General features: G+C 43.9%; 1 protein-coding gene across 11 annotated transcripts in view; it reads right to left on the bottom strand.

The window, feature by feature from the left end:
- Positions 1-2,810: 2,810 nt before the first annotated feature.
- adgrg6 (adhesion G protein-coupled receptor G6) overlaps positions 2,811-18,585 on the bottom strand; it is a 58,003-nt gene continuing 42,228 nt past the window's right edge. For 6 of the 11 annotated variants that reach the window (XM_064925265.1, XM_064925258.1, XM_064925263.1 and 3 more), the window contains 13 exons: positions 18,049-18,250; positions 17,650-17,815; positions 15,931-16,077; positions 15,494-15,610; positions 14,307-14,352; positions 14,107-14,213; positions 13,873-14,000; positions 13,436-13,704; positions 13,159-13,261; positions 12,630-12,931; positions 12,213-12,314; positions 11,619-11,774; positions 2,811-5,114 (listed from right to left, as the gene is read on the bottom strand). In XM_064925265.1, coding sequence (XP_064781337.1) covers positions 4,933-5,114; positions 11,619-11,774; positions 12,213-12,314; positions 12,630-12,931; positions 13,159-13,261; positions 13,436-13,704; positions 13,873-14,000; positions 14,107-14,213; positions 14,307-14,352; positions 15,494-15,610; positions 15,931-16,077; positions 17,650-17,815; positions 18,049-18,250 — 2,027 coding nt within the window. In that variant the 3' untranslated portion in view covers positions 2,811-4,932. Of the gene's footprint in view, positions 5,115-11,296; positions 11,335-11,618; positions 11,775-12,212; positions 12,315-12,629; positions 12,932-13,158; positions 13,262-13,435; positions 13,705-13,872; positions 14,001-14,106; positions 14,214-14,306; positions 14,353-15,493; positions 15,611-15,930; positions 16,078-17,649; positions 17,816-18,048; positions 18,251-18,585 lie in introns of all 11 variants that reach the window. The other 5 variants (XM_064925267.1, XM_064925269.1, XM_064925266.1 and 2 more) reach the window with 2 other exon arrangements.

Consider the following 18,585-nt stretch of genomic DNA (forward strand, 5'->3'; position numbering starts at 1 on the left):
CTCTTAGAAAATAAATTGCTGTCTAGAACCTAAAAGCGTTCTTCGGGGTCCCTATAGGAGAACCCTTTGAAGAACCATTTTTGGTTCCAAGTAGAACCCTTTCCTCAGATGGTTCTATATGCTACCCTAAAGGGTTCTTACCTGTAACCAAAAAGGGTTCTACCTGTGACTAAAAAGGGCCCTCTTCTGGGGACAGCCAAATAACCCTCTTGAAGTCTCGTTTACTGTAATTAAGAGTGTGGCTTGTCAAGTCAATCTAACAAGGGAAGGGAAACCTCACCTTCATGGAATAATGTCAGGAAAATGTATATCATAGAGTAGGAGCCAGAGGGATGTGTTTTGAAGTCCTTGTAGGTCTCATCTCTTCCCGACATACAGTATATGATGATTTACTTTAGATGGAATTCTTTAGAGCACCGAGTTCATTCATACAATATCTCCAGAAAAAAAGTGTGTATATTTCTTCACGACACACATCACGATAGCACCAGATGCTGAGTAATCTTTTCCGGATGATAAAAAAATATTTATCTGTTTTGCTTATTGAAACTTCATATTTGACATTTTTGTGCTCAGAAGAAGTCATATATCATCAGATCAACTGTTAATTCCATGCCAGATCATTCCAAAAGCAGTGTCAATGGATAGTTGAGTGAATCTGTTCTTCATTTTTCATAATAGATTCCATTGGGAACTCAACCCGAACAAACAAATAACAACATAATAGTGAATAGTAGACTGGTATTTTCAACTGCAGCAATGCCCATCGAGCAAACCCTGTTTAGGATTCTGCCTGTGCCACAATATTTGATTATGTCTAAATTCTAAGCAAACTAAATAAATATAGCCACTACAGGTTATGAGCAGTTTCAATATCTCTCCAGAAGTTGTCTTTCTCTGATCCACCTGTTGTTATGCAAGGATCTGAGCCATGTTATTGAGAATAAGTCTGTTTACATCCTGAGAGGTTATCGCTGGGGTCATGTTACCTTACTTGACCCGTTACCCCGGACCAGACAGACACACATCTGCTGAGAACAGACCTGACGCATCAACCGCCTATCAACACAATGACACCGACAACATCAGTTAGCATGAATTGGGGAAGATAATTTTCACCATAAAAACGCACCTTTATAATAAAAGCAGTACATGCATAATTGCATTTGCGGTCACTTTCGATAATGGTGTATCCCGCTAATGGAACATGCTAGTGGTTGTATTAATTTGGGATCTATCGCATCTCACAACTGTCCCAGAGTATGTTTGGAATATTTATTTATTGCACAGAATATAATAGATAGACTTTTGGGGCGGGGGGGAGGGGGGGGTACTGTCATGTAGTGGTCTTAGAGAGGCGTTTTATTTCTCTATTTGGTTAGGTCAGGGTGTGATGTGGGGTAGGCATTCTATGTTTTGTTTTCTATGTTTCTTTATTTCAATGTTTTGGCCGGGTATGGTTCTCAATCAGGGACAGCTGTCTATCGTTGTCTCTGATTGGGAATCATACTTTGGTAGCCCTTTTTCCATCCTTCAGTGTGGGTAGTTAACTTTGTTAGTGGCACTATAGCCCTGTAAGCTTCATGGTTAAGTAGAAAGGAAAATGTACGCTGACCACGCTGTCTACTTCTTTTGACGGCCGTGACAATGCTATTATTTTTCTTCTGAAATAGAAAACATTTGTTTCATATCATTCTTTTTTAGGCCTGCCTAAAATAAATAATGAATTTGTTGTGAATGTGTAGGCTATATTACATGGCTGTATTATACTTTTAAAAATGGCTTGTAGGATATGTGTGGGAGCCTGGAGACGCTATATGTGTTTATGTTGATTAACGGCCAATTACGAGTTATTCTCTTGACAATCACCCGCTGACAAAATGTCGTGACCGCCACATCTATGCATTTGATGATGCTAGTAATATCCTTTTCTGTGAAGTATGTCTCTACACAAAAGTCTGAGGGACAACAAGCATCAAGGGTGCCGGAGGGTCGAAACGTTGTTAGAAATAAAATCACCTGGGAACATGAGCAGCAGTGTGCAGCTTTTTCCTTCATGTTTTCCATGAGTTGCGGAAAGCACCTGGATGAGCGTATGTTCTTCAGCTTTTGTACAAGCATCAATACCACATGTACTGTAAATAGGATAGTATAAAATATTCAGGATGACTCTGCTTTCTTATGAGATTATGTAAATGGTATAGTGTGTAAATGCTATGGTCTGTCAATCTGATGTAATACAATAAAGAGGTATCTACATTTGTGAGAGGCAGATGTAGCAAGAATGGTGGGAAGCCTGAACTCTTCTGGTCAAAATTGTCAGTGTAGTTTGTCAACAATAGAAATGTGAATGTTGGCAGGGATGAGGCATCACCTCTCTAAGACTGGACCACTGTGGCTTCCCAGATTATGAGGCATTAAAACACAGTTCCAGAAGTCAAGAAGGGGAAACCATATAATTTCAATGTTTGAGTGTGAAAAATGTTTTGAAAACTGATGTTTCCCTCTTTGACTTCTGGCAGCAAGCATGACTAGAATATCAACCTCTTCCCAGCACATATGCACCAAACCACATATTGGATATTCTGAGTAAACCACATTGTGAAGACTTGGCAACTGTGCAGAGAAGAACAGCCAGTAAGTGTAAATTGAGAATGAATTAAAAAGTCATAACCGTTTTGTCTTACAGCAAATTCATCTGGTACATAGAACTTGACATGACAAATATTAGGGTTATGATTAATAGAATTAGCTACTTTTCATTCCCTTTATTGGCGAGACACAACTCGTCAACGCTGTTGAGACATAGAGACAGCTTCATGAAAATATATTATTGTCAGGAGTTGTGGAAAAACAAACAACAGGGTCTGGAAAAGGTTTTTGTATAGAGCCAGATCAGCCATATTCATCAGAGTGATACATCTACGGTACAGTGTTGGTTTGGATGTAGCCATAGTCATTTTATAGCTCTGTGTCCCTATTAAATGAATAGAGACATGTACAACTGAATCAGAAACAAATCATGTCTGGATTCCCTCTGCATTGATAGAACTAGATAAGATATAACCGAGAGGATCATTTGGAATATTTTATGCAAACATCTATAAAGATGGCAGCGCAGTCATGATCTAATTCATAGTAAAGAGGGAACTCCATCGTATTAGCTCAAACCACTTTATAATCCCTCCCCACACAATCTTGAATTGAAGACCCTAAATATGTTCAACACGAGATAACCTTTCCAAGCAAGGTTTCTATCATAACAAATTCGGCCCGAGGGAATTTGTTAGCGATGTTTCAATTATTTTCTTGATGCTGGAAAATAACAATTGAGAGCTCTGACTGCTTCCAAAATACAACTGTCCCTGTTCGCCTGCCCAGGTCAAGATCAATGCTTTGTTTTGTCACCAAGCTGCATCTCTCCAAATCTATCTATCCAAGATGAACAACAAATGTAAAAAGCTCTATAGAAATAAATATAACAGTACAGTAAAATAACACGATTGTTCCATCGCTTCACAAACACAAAACAATCGCTCATACAGCAACATTTAACACAATGCAATATAATCCTATTCGTGGGAAAAGAAGACTAAGTGAAGTAAAGCAACAATGAAGAGAAAATTAACATTTAGCTGCTTACAAATGTTGGCATTAACTTGGATGAACAAATAATGCCAGTGTTTGTAGTCCCTTTTCAATCAGTACTGTATTATACGTTGTGCTGTGAGTTGCTCTATTGTGAAATTATTCAATGTGGAATGTTTATGAAACTATGAGCTGGATCCAATCCGTATTGCAGAAGATAAATGTTTTAGCGCAAGTAAAACGTAAAGGAAATTTACGTTGCACCAACATATGCTGTGTTTTACAATGAACGCCGTCTCCGTGAATGCCGAAACATTGCCTTGAAATGTCATTCGAGCTATAGTGCGCATCTCCCGCGATACGGATTGAATCTAGGCCTACCTTACCATATCCAGGTTTAATGGCTGGGGTTTGCTAACCTCTATCCATAGAACAGTCAGAGAAATTACACTTGACACACAGATCAAGTTACCAAAATGAAGTAGAAATTAATGGACCAATTCTATACATTCCTTTCTGCACATGTTATTCAGTAGTAGAGCATCTGAAGCTTAATGTTTCAAAAATATACACGCCAAATCATTTCATCATAGTGTGGATGATGATGTTGATTGGTTGACCAAGATAAAGTAAGCACTTTATGCAAAACATCCTCATGTAAGACACTGTAAAGGAGCATAACATTGCTTTTCAGCAAAAGAAGCACACACAAGATTCACAAATAGACAACTACAAATTAGAACTACACCTAAACGTGTTCCATTTTCAACACACATTGACAATGCTGCAGCTTTTAAAAACACCGTCATGTTAGTCTTTGGGTTTGAAATATAGGCCCATGCCTGAACATTTAGTCCAGATTTGACGTTTTTCCTTCATTGCTGCCCATACTGGAATTCTACAGACGGCAAACTGAGAACGGAACAGCTAAAATGGATGACATTTCTGTACAGGAATTTTGACCCTGCTGAGAATCCTAGGCATGTGCAACACCAACTGAGAAGCAATTATACGGGGGCATATCAGATATACCATCAATATTTACACAACACATAGCCAGTTGAAGATTAGCATCACAGTATGTACATTGCAAACTCCATTCTTTGCTCCTCCCGTTTCTTTTCTATAGAACTATACATTTCCCCATTTCTCTTTTCAGTTCTGACTGGACCAGCTGATTGAGTCAAATATTATACAGTATACACATATTCATACTACTAGCTCCCGTCCTGCTGCTCTGGAGGCTATAACCCTGGGGTGACATTGTGGACTGGGGAGATCACCAAGGGTTAGGGGCTAGCAGCAGCAGGAGGAGGAGGAAGAAGAGAAGAAGTGCTGGGTGGTCTAGAACTTGGTGCTGTGGCTGAAGCTGTCCGACATGATAATGTTCTTGTAGAAGTTGTCGGAGCGCACCGAGCAGTAACCTTTGACCTTGTCAATGACCTGGTGCACGGGGATGATGGAGGAGGAGGCCTCACCCTCCGAGGAGACAGTTTTAGCATTGGTTTGGTTGGCGTAACCTTTACCTGTTAAATATTGAGGAGAGACAAGGTCATGGTTCAGAAAGAACACAATGATCTTTGTGCAGTGCACATTTTTGTTTTTTTTTCTTAAACTCACAATGACACAAAACGAATGGCTCCAGACAATTGACAAATAAGCAAAGTGAAAAACACATCACTAAGCACATACACAATGTAGATATAAATCTATATATGATTGTGTATATATGATTGTAGGTTGAATATGTGGCACTCATTTTAAACAATTCTAATGCATAGGCGTTTGCCAAGATGATTCGCCTGTGTTTTCTGTGTAAAACAGCTTGTTTCTTAATCTTGAAAAATGTTTGAGGTTTAGGTTTATGTCTAGTTACTGTTTAAATTGAGTCCCAATATTTTCTGAGCAAAAGTTCACATGCATCTGTGCATTCTTGTGGAAATCATTCCTATACACGCATGCACATTCAAACAACCTTCAAATTCTACCACAACGGACAACTATGCATAACTCTGTGTATCTTGCCAAAATGTTTGAACCGTTTTCATCTGTTTTTGTCTTATTCTTGTTTTGTTTGCCAAGTGATAAAATATTTTGGTTGGTCTTTTCCATTTGATAATGTCAAGGCAAAAACATCCATCAAAACTCAATTATTTGAGTGGGTCAACTCAGGAATAACACAGGCTTTGCAATGCAAATACTTTGGCATCTTCAGTGACAGAACATCTGGCTGCCTCCTCACCAGACTGTCAACTCACCATGTATGGGAAAAAGCGCGACTAACAATTTTGACTTATCGAGAGTAGAAACATACAGTGCATTCGGAAAGTATTCAGACCCTTTGACTTTTTCCACATTTTGTTACATTACAGCCTTATTCTAAAAGGGATTAAATAGTTTTTCCCCCTCATTAATCTACACAAAATACCAGGTTTTTAGATTTTTAGCAAATGTGTCAAATAAACTGAAATATCACATTAACATAAGTATTCAGACCCTTTCCTCAGTACTTTGTTGAAGCACCTTTGGCAGCGATTACACCCTCGAGTCTTCTTGGGTATGACGCTACAAGCTTGGCAAACCTGTATTTCGGGAGTTTCTCCCATTCTTCTCTGCAGATCCTCTCAACCTCTGTCAGGTTGGATGGGGAGCGTGGCTACACAGCTTTTTTCAGATATCTCCAGAGATGTTCGATCGGGTTCAAGTCCGGGCTCTGGCTGGGCCACTCAAGGACATTCAGAGACTTGGCCCGAAGCAACTCTTGCGTTTTCTTGGCTGTGTGCTTAGGGTCATTGTCCTGTTGGAAGGTGAACCTTCGCCCCAGTCTGAGGTCCTGAGCGCTCTGGAGCAGGTTTTCATCAAGGATCTCTCTGTACTTTGCTCCATCCTTCTTTCATTTGATCCTGACTAGATCCCAGTCCATGCTGCTGAAAAACATCCCCACAGCATGATGCTGCTACCACCATGATTCATGGTAGGGATGATGCCAGGTTTCCTACAGACGTGTGGAAAAGGGGAAGGGGTCTTAATTGTAATACTTTCTGAATGCACTGTATGACTATATATGTCTGCTTTCAGTTCGAGAGACAAACTGCTATAATCACTGTCACATATTATTGGCATTCAGGCCAAATATGTTCAATATTGGTTTCAGAGAATCTTGTTTCTCATGGTCTGCGAGTCTTTATGTGTCTTTTGGAAAAATCCAAGCGGGCAGTCATGTGCCTTTTACTGGAGGAGTGGCTTCTGTCTGGCCACTCTACCATAAAGGCCTGATTGGTGGAGTGCTGCAGAGATGGTTGTCCATCTGGGAAACTGTCACATCTCTGGAGCTCTGTCAGACTGACCATCGGATTTTTGGTCACCTCCCTGACCAAGGCCCTTCTCCCCCGAGTGCTCAGTTTGACCGGGGCGGCCAGGTCTAGGAAGAGTCTTGCTGGTTCCAAACTTCTTCCATTTAAGAATGATGGAGTCCACTGCATTCTTGGGGACCTTCAATTCTGCATAAATGTTTTGCTACCCTTCCCCAGATCTGTGCCTCGACACAATCCTGTCTCTCAGCTCTACGGACAATTCCTTTGACCTCATGACTTGGGGTTAGCCTTATATAGACAGGTGTGAGCCTTTCCAAATCATGTCCAATCAATTGAATTTACCACAGGTGGACTCCAATCAAGTTGTAGAACGATCAATGGAAACAGGATGCACCTGAGCTCAATTTCGAGTCTCATAGCAGAGGGTCTGAATAGTTATGCAAATAAGGTCTGTTTTTTAGAGTTGCAAAAATTAAAACACATTTTTTTTGGTTTGTCATTATTGGGTATTGTGTGTAGATTAAGGAGGACGTTTTTGTATTTAATACATTTTAGAATAAGGCTGTAACATAACACAATGTGGAAACAAGGAAGGGGTCTGAATACTTTCTGAATGCACAGTGCGACTCTATACGTCTGCTTTCAGTTCGAAAGATAAACAGCTATAATCAGTGTCACATATTAATCACTGGCTATTCATTAAATGTCATCCTCACTTTGATCCTACAAAACTGTTTCTTTCACCAAACCAACATGTCTCATAGAGTCATTACTGCTCACTCCATTGCACGTGTCCATGGTAATGTAATATAAGGTCATTGTTAAAGGCCCAGTGCAGTCATGTGTTTTACAACAGCTGATGAAACTAACACTGTTAAAGTGTGAATTATTTTATTTGTGTTATTTCCTGATAGTTGCTGGTTGAAAATACAATCTACACGAGACCTTCTAATCAGCCTGTTTGCAAGGGCGGTAGTTTCGGCCTGCCTGGTGACATCACCAGGTGGCAAATTGGTTAATATTTCTTTTACCTCTTATTTACAATGACAGCCTACCCCAGCCAAATCCTAACCCGGGAGATGTTGTGCCAACTGTGTGCCCTCTGGGACTCCCAATCACGGCCTGTGATACAGCCTGGAATTGAACCAGGGTCTGTAGTGACGCCTCTAGCACTGAGATGCAATGCCTTAGACCGCTGCGCCAATCAGGAGCCCACTAATAGACCAGACCAATAACAAAGAGTGTTCCAAACCTATCTGCCAACAACAGCTCAGTTTAAGTTTTCCCTCCTCACTCAGACCACTCCCAGACATCCCTAGCAAAATTCTAGCTTGAGAAATAGTTTTTGTCCATTTTTATCGAAAACTATTACAGTGAGGTACATAAAAAAAATGTGTTATTTAACCTTTATTTAACTAAGCAAGTCAGTTAAGAACAAATTCTTATTTACATTGACAGCCTACCGGGGCAGAACAATAGATGTTTAACTTGTCAGCTAAAGGATTCAATCCAGAAACCTTTCGGTTACCGGCCCAACACTCTAACCACTAGGCTACCTGCTGGTTACTAGTATAACACTCTAACCACTAGGCTACCTGCTGGTTACTAGTATAACACTCTAACCACTAGGCTACCTGCTGGTTACTAGTATAACACTCTAACCACTAGGCTACCTGCTGGTTACTAGTATAACACTCTAACCACTAGGCTACCTGCTGGTTACTAGTATAACACTCTAACCACTAGGCTACCTGCTGGTTACCAGTATAACACTCTAACCACTAGGCTACCTGCTGGTTACCGGCCCAACACTCTAACCACTAGGCTACCCGCTGGTTACCGGCCCAACACTCTAACCACTAGGCTACCCGCTGGTTACCGGCCCAACACTCTAACCACTAGGCTACCCGCTGGTTACTGGCCCAACACTCTAACCACTAGGCTACCCGCTGGTTACCGGCCCAACACTCTAACCACTAGGCTACCCGCTGGTTACCGGCCCAACACTCTAACCACTAGGCTACCCGCTGGTTACCGGCCCAACACTCTAACCACTAGGCTACCCGCTGGTTACCGTCCCAACACTCTAACCACTAGGCTACACGCTGGTTACCGGCCCAACACTCTAACCACTAGGCTACCCGCTGGTTACTGGCCCAACACTCTAACCACTAGGCTACCCGCTGGTTACCGGCCCAACACTCTAACCACTAGGCTACCCGCTGGTTACCGGCCCAACACTCTAACCACTAGGCTACCCGCTGGTTACCGGCCCAACACTCTAACCACTAGGCTACCCGCTGGTTACCGGCCCAACACTCTAACCACTAGGCTACACGCTGGTTACCGGCCCAACACTCTAACCACTAGGCTACCCGCTGGTTACCGGCCCAACACTCTAACCACTAGGCTACCCGCTGGTTACCGGCCCAACACTCTAACCACTAGGCTACCCGCTGGTTACCGGCCCAACACTCTAACCACTAGGCTACCTGCTGGTTACCGGCCCAACACTCTAACCACTAGGCTACCTGCTGGTTACCGGCCCAACACTCTAACCACTAGGCTACCTGCTGGTTACTAGTATAACACTCTAACCACTAGGCTACCTGCGGGTTACCGGCCCAACACTCTAACCACTAGGCTACCTGCTGGTTACCGGCCCAACACTCTAACCACTAGGCTACCTGCTGGTTACTAGTATAACACTCTAACCACTAGGCTACCTGCGGGTTACCGGCCCAACACTCTAACCACTAGGCTACTTGCTGGTTACCGGCCCAACACTCTAACCACTAGGCTACCTGCTGGTTACCGGCCCAACACTCTAACCACTAGGCTACCTGCTGGTTACTAGTATAACACTCTAACCACTAGGCTACCTGCGGGTTACCGGCCCAACACTCTAACCACTAGGCTACCTGCTGGTTACCGGCCCAACACTCTAACCACTAGGCTCCCTGCTGCCCCACTTAATTGTTACCTAGAAATGATATGATAGTGATTTAAAAAAATGACTGCATTGGGCCTTTAAAGTGTGTACACAATTAATCAATATGTATATTCCGCTAAATCCATGAGCTGCTATGTATTTAGGGTTATTGGAGGCCACCTTTTGTTGGCAGTGTGCTTCGCGCATGATGGCCTTTGTTTCTTAGGCTGTGACACTCAGTGTTTTAAACGTTGTCAGACTAAATTAGTCCATTAGCTGGGGGATGCCATTAATCGTTGGATCAGTCCAATATGACAACATCATATGACAATTACAGATTATCTCACTAACACATCTGGAAGCAATAGGAGAACACACTGCAGCCTAACATGAATGGTTCTCTCTCAAAGCCGTGGCCTAACCTCAGCGAGGCAAATAATAGTGAGAGTATCTACGCATGTGGATGCTGATCTGAGATCCCTGTGAAATGAAGACCCGAATGATAAGGACATGTTGTAACATGTTGCATACTGTACTTTCATCATTACCTTTTCCATATGTACTATAATAGTGGCGGTCCCTCACTGGCTATTCTAGAGTGTCTGAGTACATTGGGTACATACCAGATTTGAAACATGTGCTAAATATCAGGTAGGCAAGGTACTTCACCATCGAATCATCACAGGGTCTGTGTATAAGCAGGTAATAACGCACAAACATCATGCTTGAATTGTGCATTTGGTTGTACAGTGCGTGACGGTGATCTTCATTCCATTCCGTGGGTCAGGGATGCACACACACACACACAAACTACAATTTCCCATGTGACAGTGGAATGCTACAAATGCAAGCTGTGTGTTTACTGTGGTATCATTGGTGCTAGCAGAAAACGGAGGCATCCTAGTGGAGCAGAATTAGTGTGGTATGAGAGAGAGACATCCAGAACCGCTGAGAAGGCAAAGGAGCTCACCTTGCCAAACTCTCTCATTGGTCAAATCAGTCAAATGTAACTACATCTGTATTTATACAGAACCAAATTAAACATCAATGTTGTTGTAGCATGTTATGTCTGATTAAAATCTTGAGATGTTTTACAATGACTTTAGAGAGAACAATGGCAGAATAGAGCTCCTTGTGTTACAGAGTCTACATGTCACCATTCAATCTGGATTCAATCTAACTATCAAAGGTAGCATTTTGCATCAAAACCAAATGCACACATGCCAATTTTTATCCTCAACATGTTGTGTTAAATCCAAGATGTCACACAATATTTATATTTCAAACTATTAAATGCTGCATCGTTCTGTTAGACACACCAGTGTTAAGGATAAGTGCAACCAACAGCTGTTAGGTTGAATCCAGGCCTTCATATTCTAAAGGTGAAAGGCCAACAACACAACATTACATCACACTGTAAGAAAGCATGGAGTCAGGCTGGCTTTGATGCAGTTCAGTTTACCTCAGAAGGTTCTCCTTCGTGCTATTGGTGGGCTACATCTACACACCACAAACATAAATACATACAGGAGATCAGCCACCACGTAGCCCAGGAATGACATATTGTAAACAGAAAAGCAAGAAAATAAATGTTTCACACAGTCCAGCTAATACAAATAGAGGAGAAAGGAAAAATGCCCAGAGTTAAGTAAAGTATCCTTCTTTTCATAACTACAAAATGTAAACTTTTGTATAAATTAAATGTGGGTCAATGAAAAAGACCAACTGAAAGTAGACAAACGGCTGTGTGAGGCTCAATATTAGACCCTCCCATAGTGTCTTACCTGCATTCCTGCTGCGCTTTGCAAAGGGGTTTAGAGTTGCTTTGGCCTTGGAAGTCCAGTTTGCTGTGCTGGAGACAAAAGAGCTGGAGGACAGGGACTTCCTCACGGTGTCCGAGCTGGCCTTCTTGGTGTTGTTAGTGGCCGTCTTGCTCCAGTCTGCCATTCAACAAGACACATTTCACAAATGCTTATTTGGGAGAAAAAAAATCCTATAAAGAGTGAAGTGACATTTTATTAGGGCAGGGTTTTATGGAGTTTCTGTTTATTTGATTGCCTATAAATCTAAGGCTTCTGAGGTTTTATAACCACGGTTCTTTGTTACTTTGGAAATCTGGAGTCTAACTTGCTGCACAGGACTTTCGCAGAACTTTCATTTCAATAGGAATTCTATTAACATTGGACAATATTACATCAAATATTATTATCTTGTCTTTATCTGAATTTTATTAGCAATATACAAGTACAGTCATTTCCCTCCTCTCATCTAAAGCCTGATATGATGGTAGTATGATAACAGTTCTGAATATCAGGACAGATATTTTTCCTAAGAGTAAGAAGAGTCTATTTCTTGTCTGTTTCCTGTCAGATTTTTACCTGAGTTGTCTGACAGGCGGAATCTGCCAAAACACAAGTATCTCCTCCACTGTTTCTGGACATTCTCCTTCAGTGCACAGTGGAATATGAAGATGAATAAACCTGTTGGCCAGAGAAGGACAATAAAGGAAAAAGCTGTTAAATAACAACGAAAATGACAGAGATGACAAACAAAAGAGAGTTTGGGTTGGTTCGGCTTTCAGCTACCAGATGTTGCACTAAGGAGCCCTCTGGTGGAACAAAGAGTACATAACATGACAGTGAAGAAACTACTTATAGTTCTTAACATATAATACAATAAAGACCTGCTTTGTAAAATATTTATTAAAAAAATACACACACAAAAATACAAACATTCACATATCCTTAATTAGTAACCAACACTACTGTGTATTATCTTTAGGGTGCACAGCGCACCATAGGGAGGCCCTGTACCCTGCAGTGAGTTGAAGATGGAGAAGAGGTACATGAAGGCCAGGTTGACGGGTCCCCAGGCGAAGAAGGCGAAGCCCCAGGTCATGCCCAGGAGGAAGGTGAGACTGATGACGCTCCTCAGGTTCCTCAGCATCTCCTCACGCAGTGTGTGGTTGCTACGCTTCCCGTTGCGACCGCAGATCTGGTTCATAACCACAATGAACATGGCCACGTTCAGGAGGAAGAGGACAGAGAAGTAGCCCACACACGTCACATAGAACACCTCCTGGCTCCGGATCCAACAGCTGGAAGGAGGGGGGGGGGGTGATTAGTAATATTGGATGCAATAGGTTAACTGAAATGTTTTAGCTGGGAGGCTGGATCTATATAACATACTGTATACATACATTAGTCCTGGTCCTATGACTGCCATATGGGAAACATACACTTGGATTACTCAACTCTAAGACTCCATCTACATACTTTATGTTATGTTTTCTATCCTATCTCTTGAGCTTGATGCAGGACTTACAATTCAGAAGAGCCTTGTCCAGTCTCCCCCATTCCATACTGCATTTTCCCATAGGAGTTTTTGTCAAAAGCTACCACTAAGGCCACTATCGCAGCAGGCAGACCTGGAAGTGAGACATGGTAATAACAATTCAGGTACACCACGATCCAAACAAATGTGAAAATGCCGCGTGGAGCGTAGATAATTCATGCTACCATGCATTTCAATAGGAAGCAAGAATATGACACATACAGCATACTGTATAACAATTAGTTCATACATCTTTAGTGACACTTACCCCAGCCGACGATGCAGAACTTGAGGATGTACCTCCGGATGTAGGTGTTGAAGACTTTGACCAGGGCGATGTACATGTGGATGGACTCGAGGCCCATCCAGGTGAAGGATGTGAGCAGGAAGAAGTGGAGGAAGACGGCCACGGCTACACAAAGGCCCTCCACATCGAAGGAAGCCAGCCAGCCATCCAACAGGAACACCATGTTGAGGAACAGCAGCGATGTGCTCAGGTTCATCAGGATCTTAGAGGGGTAGTCACGACGTAACTTCCTGTACAAGACATACACTGAATAACACTGTGACGACTACAGCTCTGGTTGTCTTTCTTATAATATCATGGCCAATGACTAGGACCAAGAGTCCAGGTGACGTAGATTCAGAAGACTAGTTATAGGAGTATTTCCTAGTCACATGTAATATGGATGGAAACACACTCACTCAAAGGCAATATAAGTCAGAAGTGTTGCAGCAGAGAAGATGGCTGATATGCCACATCCGATGTAGGTGATGAAAGTGAGAATCTTGGTGTTTTTCTCATCAATCTGTGCAGCGGATCCAGAGATATCCTTCACAGAGAATACAACAAATCAACACACTAGCCCATTTTATACAAGGAAACACTACTGTTTTAAATTATTCAGAGTTACATTTACATGATTTTATTAGGCTTACCATTAGGATGCCAAAGTGTGTGAGGTGATCACAGAGGCAGATAGTCTTGTTTCTATTGGACATGGGACTAACCCTGCAGCCTTTACTGTTCCAGCCACCTGTACCATCTTGTGGAAACAAAGATACAGTACATTCTACAATTGTATTTGGAGACATATCTTCTCTTTAAAATAAAATCCAAATATTTTGTTCAGACTTACTCTTCATGGTGAAATCCCAGAACATGCAGGTTGGCTTTGGTTTTGTCTGAAAGACACCAACACACTTAATCACCATCTGACAACAGGCAGACGTTCCAGGTGGCAATTTGTATTGTACTACTACTTTAACTGAGGAAGTACCATCAGGAATCAAATATCATCAACTGGGTGGTAACAGAAATTATATTTTTGAGGAATGAGTTTATTATCAAAATAAGAGGAGGACAAAAATAAGCGAGGGAGAAAACAAAGAAGAAACAGAGGAGGAACAGAGCATATAGAGAGGAGAGGAGAGGAGAGGAGAGGAGAGGAGAGGAGAGGAGAGGAGAGCTGAGGAGAGCTGAGGAGAGCTGAGGAGAGGAGAGGAGAGCTGAGGAGAGCTGAGGAGAGCTGAGGAGAGCTGAGGAGAGGAGAGCTGAGGAGAGCTGAGGAGAGGAGAGGAGAGCTGAGGAGAGGAGAGCTGAGGAGAGGAGAGCTGAGGAGAGCTGAGGAGAGCTGAGGAGAGCTGAGGAGAGCTGAGGAGAGCTGAGGAGAGGAGAGGAGAGCTGAGGAGAGCTGAGGAGAGCTGAGGAGAGCTGAGGAGAGCTGAGGAGAGCTGAGGAGAGCTGAGGAGAGCTGAGGAGAGGAGAGCTGAGGAGAGCTGAGGAGAGCTGAGGAGAGGACAGGACAGGAGAGGAGAGAAGAGGTGAGGTGAGGAGAACAAAGGTGAGGAGAGGAGAGCAGAGGTGAGGTGAACAGAGGAGAGGCGAGGTGAGGAGAGGTGAGGTGAGGAGAACCGATTAGAGGCGAGGAGAGCAGAGGTGAGGAGAGCAGAGGTGAGGAGAGGAGAGGTGAGGTGAGGTGAGGTGAGGTGAGGAGAGGAGAGGAGAGCAGAGGTGAGGAGAACCGAGTAGAGGCGAGGAGAGCAGAGGTGAGGAGAGCAGAGGTGAGGAGAGGAGAGCAGAGGTGAGGAGAGGAGAGCAGAGGTGAGGTGAGGTGAGGTGAGGAGAGGAGAGGTGAGGTGAGGAGAGGAGAGTAGAGGTGAGGTGAGGAGAGGAGAGTAGAGGTGAGGTGAGGAGAGTAGAGGTGAGGTGAGGAGAGTAGAGGTGAGGAGAGGAGAGGAGAGCAGAGGTGAGGTGAGGAGAGCAGTGGTGAGGTAAGGAGAGGTGAGGAGAGTAGAGGTGAGGAGAGCAGAGCAGATAGACTACCTGGTAGTTCAGGTGTGCTATCTCAATCTCCACGGGATCCTGCAGGTTACTGATGGAGTAATTGCCCACACTGCTGGCCACAACATAGCTGTTAAGAGATAGCTCGTCCTGTTTATCCTGAGAATGATCAAAGAAAAGTTCCATTTTGAAATATAAAAACATGCCACTGAAAACTGTAAATTCACAAACCAGGCATACGGATCACCATGCATTAGTAGGAAGCAATCAAATAAAGTACAACACACTGTACAGACACACCAAATTTGTTGAGTTGCATGAAAAAGAGCTATAAACCTGGACATGTCACTCATAACTATAGATTTACATACCAGACACATGAGTCACCATCCATGAAAAGGATGTGTGCAAAATGAAAACATACTGTTATATGCTGAAAGGAAATACTAAATCACATTCCATCTAAAAGACGTATAAACCTGGAATAGTCCTGTTTTGCGGAAGAACATGAAGTTGATCCTGGAGACAGCAGCAATCTCTGCATTGGTCAGGGTCAGGTTGTTGAGCAGTGTAGCTGGCAGTGTGACCTGAGCCAGGGGGTTCAGCTGATCTGACTTAAAGGCAATCTGGTGGCAGAGAAGCTAGTTAGACCATTGGCTTTACAATAGACAATCCTATGTGACAGTATTTGACTTGTAAATGTAGACAGGTGCCTGCTGACTAATATGCTGATTATATAACGAGTCCCCTGCTGTACCATCTGGAGGTCCTTCCCAAACCTCTAGCGTCCCCGTGCCCTGACATGCCACCACACGTGTCTTGTCACATCATTTACATGATCCACAACATGTGGTGGCGTAAGATTAAAGTGTGCCCTTTCTGCTGGCACAGCACAACACCAGCACAGCATTAGCACAGCATTGACACGTAAGGCAAAGGCATAGGGTAAAACACGTGAACCAAAGTGACAACACAGGAAATCAAGAGAGAGGGAAGGCTGTGGTGGACTCGGCTTGCTAGTTAGTCAGCTGAATCATATTTGCTTAACTCTATGATCCTTGCATAATTCTGAATAACAGGACTCCATGTGCAGCACAAGGTTATGAATGTACAGAAAATACTGTTAATGACTTAAACAAATATACATCCTCCCATTTATGTTACATGTACTCAACAGGTCTGATGGGTTGTGAGTCACTTTTAACACTGAACGAGAGTTTCCACAGGAAGGCTTTCCTAGAAGCCCCGGCTGACTGGTTGACTGGCTGACTGGTGAACTGGCTAACTGGCTGACTGGCTGACTGGCTGACTGGCGGACTGGCTGACTGGCGGACTGGCGGACTGGCTGACTGGCGGACTGGCTGACTGGCTGACTGGCGGACTGGCTGACTGGCTGACTGGTGGACTGGCTGACTGGTGGACTGGCTGACTGGCGGACTGGCTGACTGGCGGACTGGCTGACTGGCGGACTGGTGGACTGGCTGACTGGCTGACTGGTGGACTGGCTGACTGGTGGACTGGTGGACTGGCTGACTGGCGGACTGGCGGACTGGCGGACTGGCTGACTGGCTGACTGGCTGACTGGCTGACTGGCTGACTGGCTGACTGGCAGACTGGCTGACTGGCAGACTGGCTGACTGGCGACTGGCGGACTGGCGGACTGGCGGACTGGCTGACTGGCTGACTGGCTGACTGGCGGACTGGCGGACTGGCGGACTGGCGGACTGGCTGACTGGCTGACTGGCTGACTGGCTGACTGGCGGACTGGCGGACTGGCGGACTGGCGGACTGGCGGACTGGCGGACTGGCGGACTGGCTGACTGGTGGACTGGCTGACTGGCGGACTGGTTGACTGGCGGACTGGCGGACTGGCGGACTGCCTGACTGGTGGACTGCCTGACTGGCTCACACACACAGTAGGAGTAGTGTTGGGGCATAACAACCCCTATTGACTCTCAGGGCACATTGACTGTGAATGAAACAACAACTGCTAGGTATGGATGTTATGAGCTTTGTGCACAGCAGAGATGTATATATATAGTAGGAATCAAATATCATCAACTGGGTGGTAACAGAAAAAAAAACATGTTTTACCTATGTGGAATGAGTTCATTATCATAATACAGTACAGTGCAGCAGATAATACTAATCTCTATAACTCTTGTGTATAACACTGACCCTAACTGTTTAGTGAGTACCTGGAGGTCTGTGGAGTTGGGGTCTATGAAGGCACTGAAGGAGGTCCCATTGAACTTGCTGTAGTTGAGGGCTGAAATTCCCAGAGCCAGATTTTTAGAGGTTATGTTTTCTGTAGGCCCATCAAACTCTATCTTCTGAACCAGCTCATCCACCGTCTTCAATGTGCTACAGAAGAGAGACATTTAGGGGTTATCACAAAAATGGACTTTCACTAGTGCATCACAGTACTTTGGTACTTTGGTACAAAGAGACCACACAGACCCCATACAGTAGATCTACCTGCGAGATATAGTCATCACTCATGTATGTATCCCTCCCAGCATGCTGGACACTCAGTAAGAGGTGGGTTCTGAGGAGAGGAAAGACAATCGCAATGGGAGCAGAGAGGAGTATCTTACCACGCTGAGGATGGAACCAGGGCTGACACGGAGCTGACCATCACGTTAGAGAGGATGCTAACTACGGTTTTGGCCAGATGGGTGTTGATCTTGGCCACTTTGACCAGCTCCTTAACCTTTCCCACCACCTTGAACACCTCGTCTGCGGAGAGCTCGTTGTTGGTGATTTTATCAAGTTGGACGGCGACTTCGGCAGCATTCTCTGTTCGGAGACAGTTAGAAGGGAGACGGATAAACAACTAGAGAGCTCTCCTTGGGCTGTCAATAGACACGTATAATCAGCTGTCTGATGACTGCACACTGTCTGCCACGGTGAGGGCGTTTACACACGTTTTATCAGCTGTCTGATGACTGCCCACTGTCTGCCACGGTGAGGGCGTTTACACACGTTTTATCAGCTGTCTGATGACTGCCCACTGTCTGCCACGGTGAGGGTGTTTACACACGTTTTATCAGCTGTCTGATGACTGCCCACTGTCTGCCACGGTGAGGGCGTTTACACACGTTTTATCAGCTGTCTGATGACTGCCCACTGTC

Source organism: Oncorhynchus masou, chromosome 19, assembly GCF_036934945.1.
Source record: "Oncorhynchus masou masou isolate Uvic2021 chromosome 19, UVic_Omas_1.1, whole genome shotgun sequence".
NCBI classification, from domain to species: Eukaryota; Metazoa; Chordata; class Actinopteri; order Salmoniformes; family Salmonidae; genus Oncorhynchus; species Oncorhynchus masou.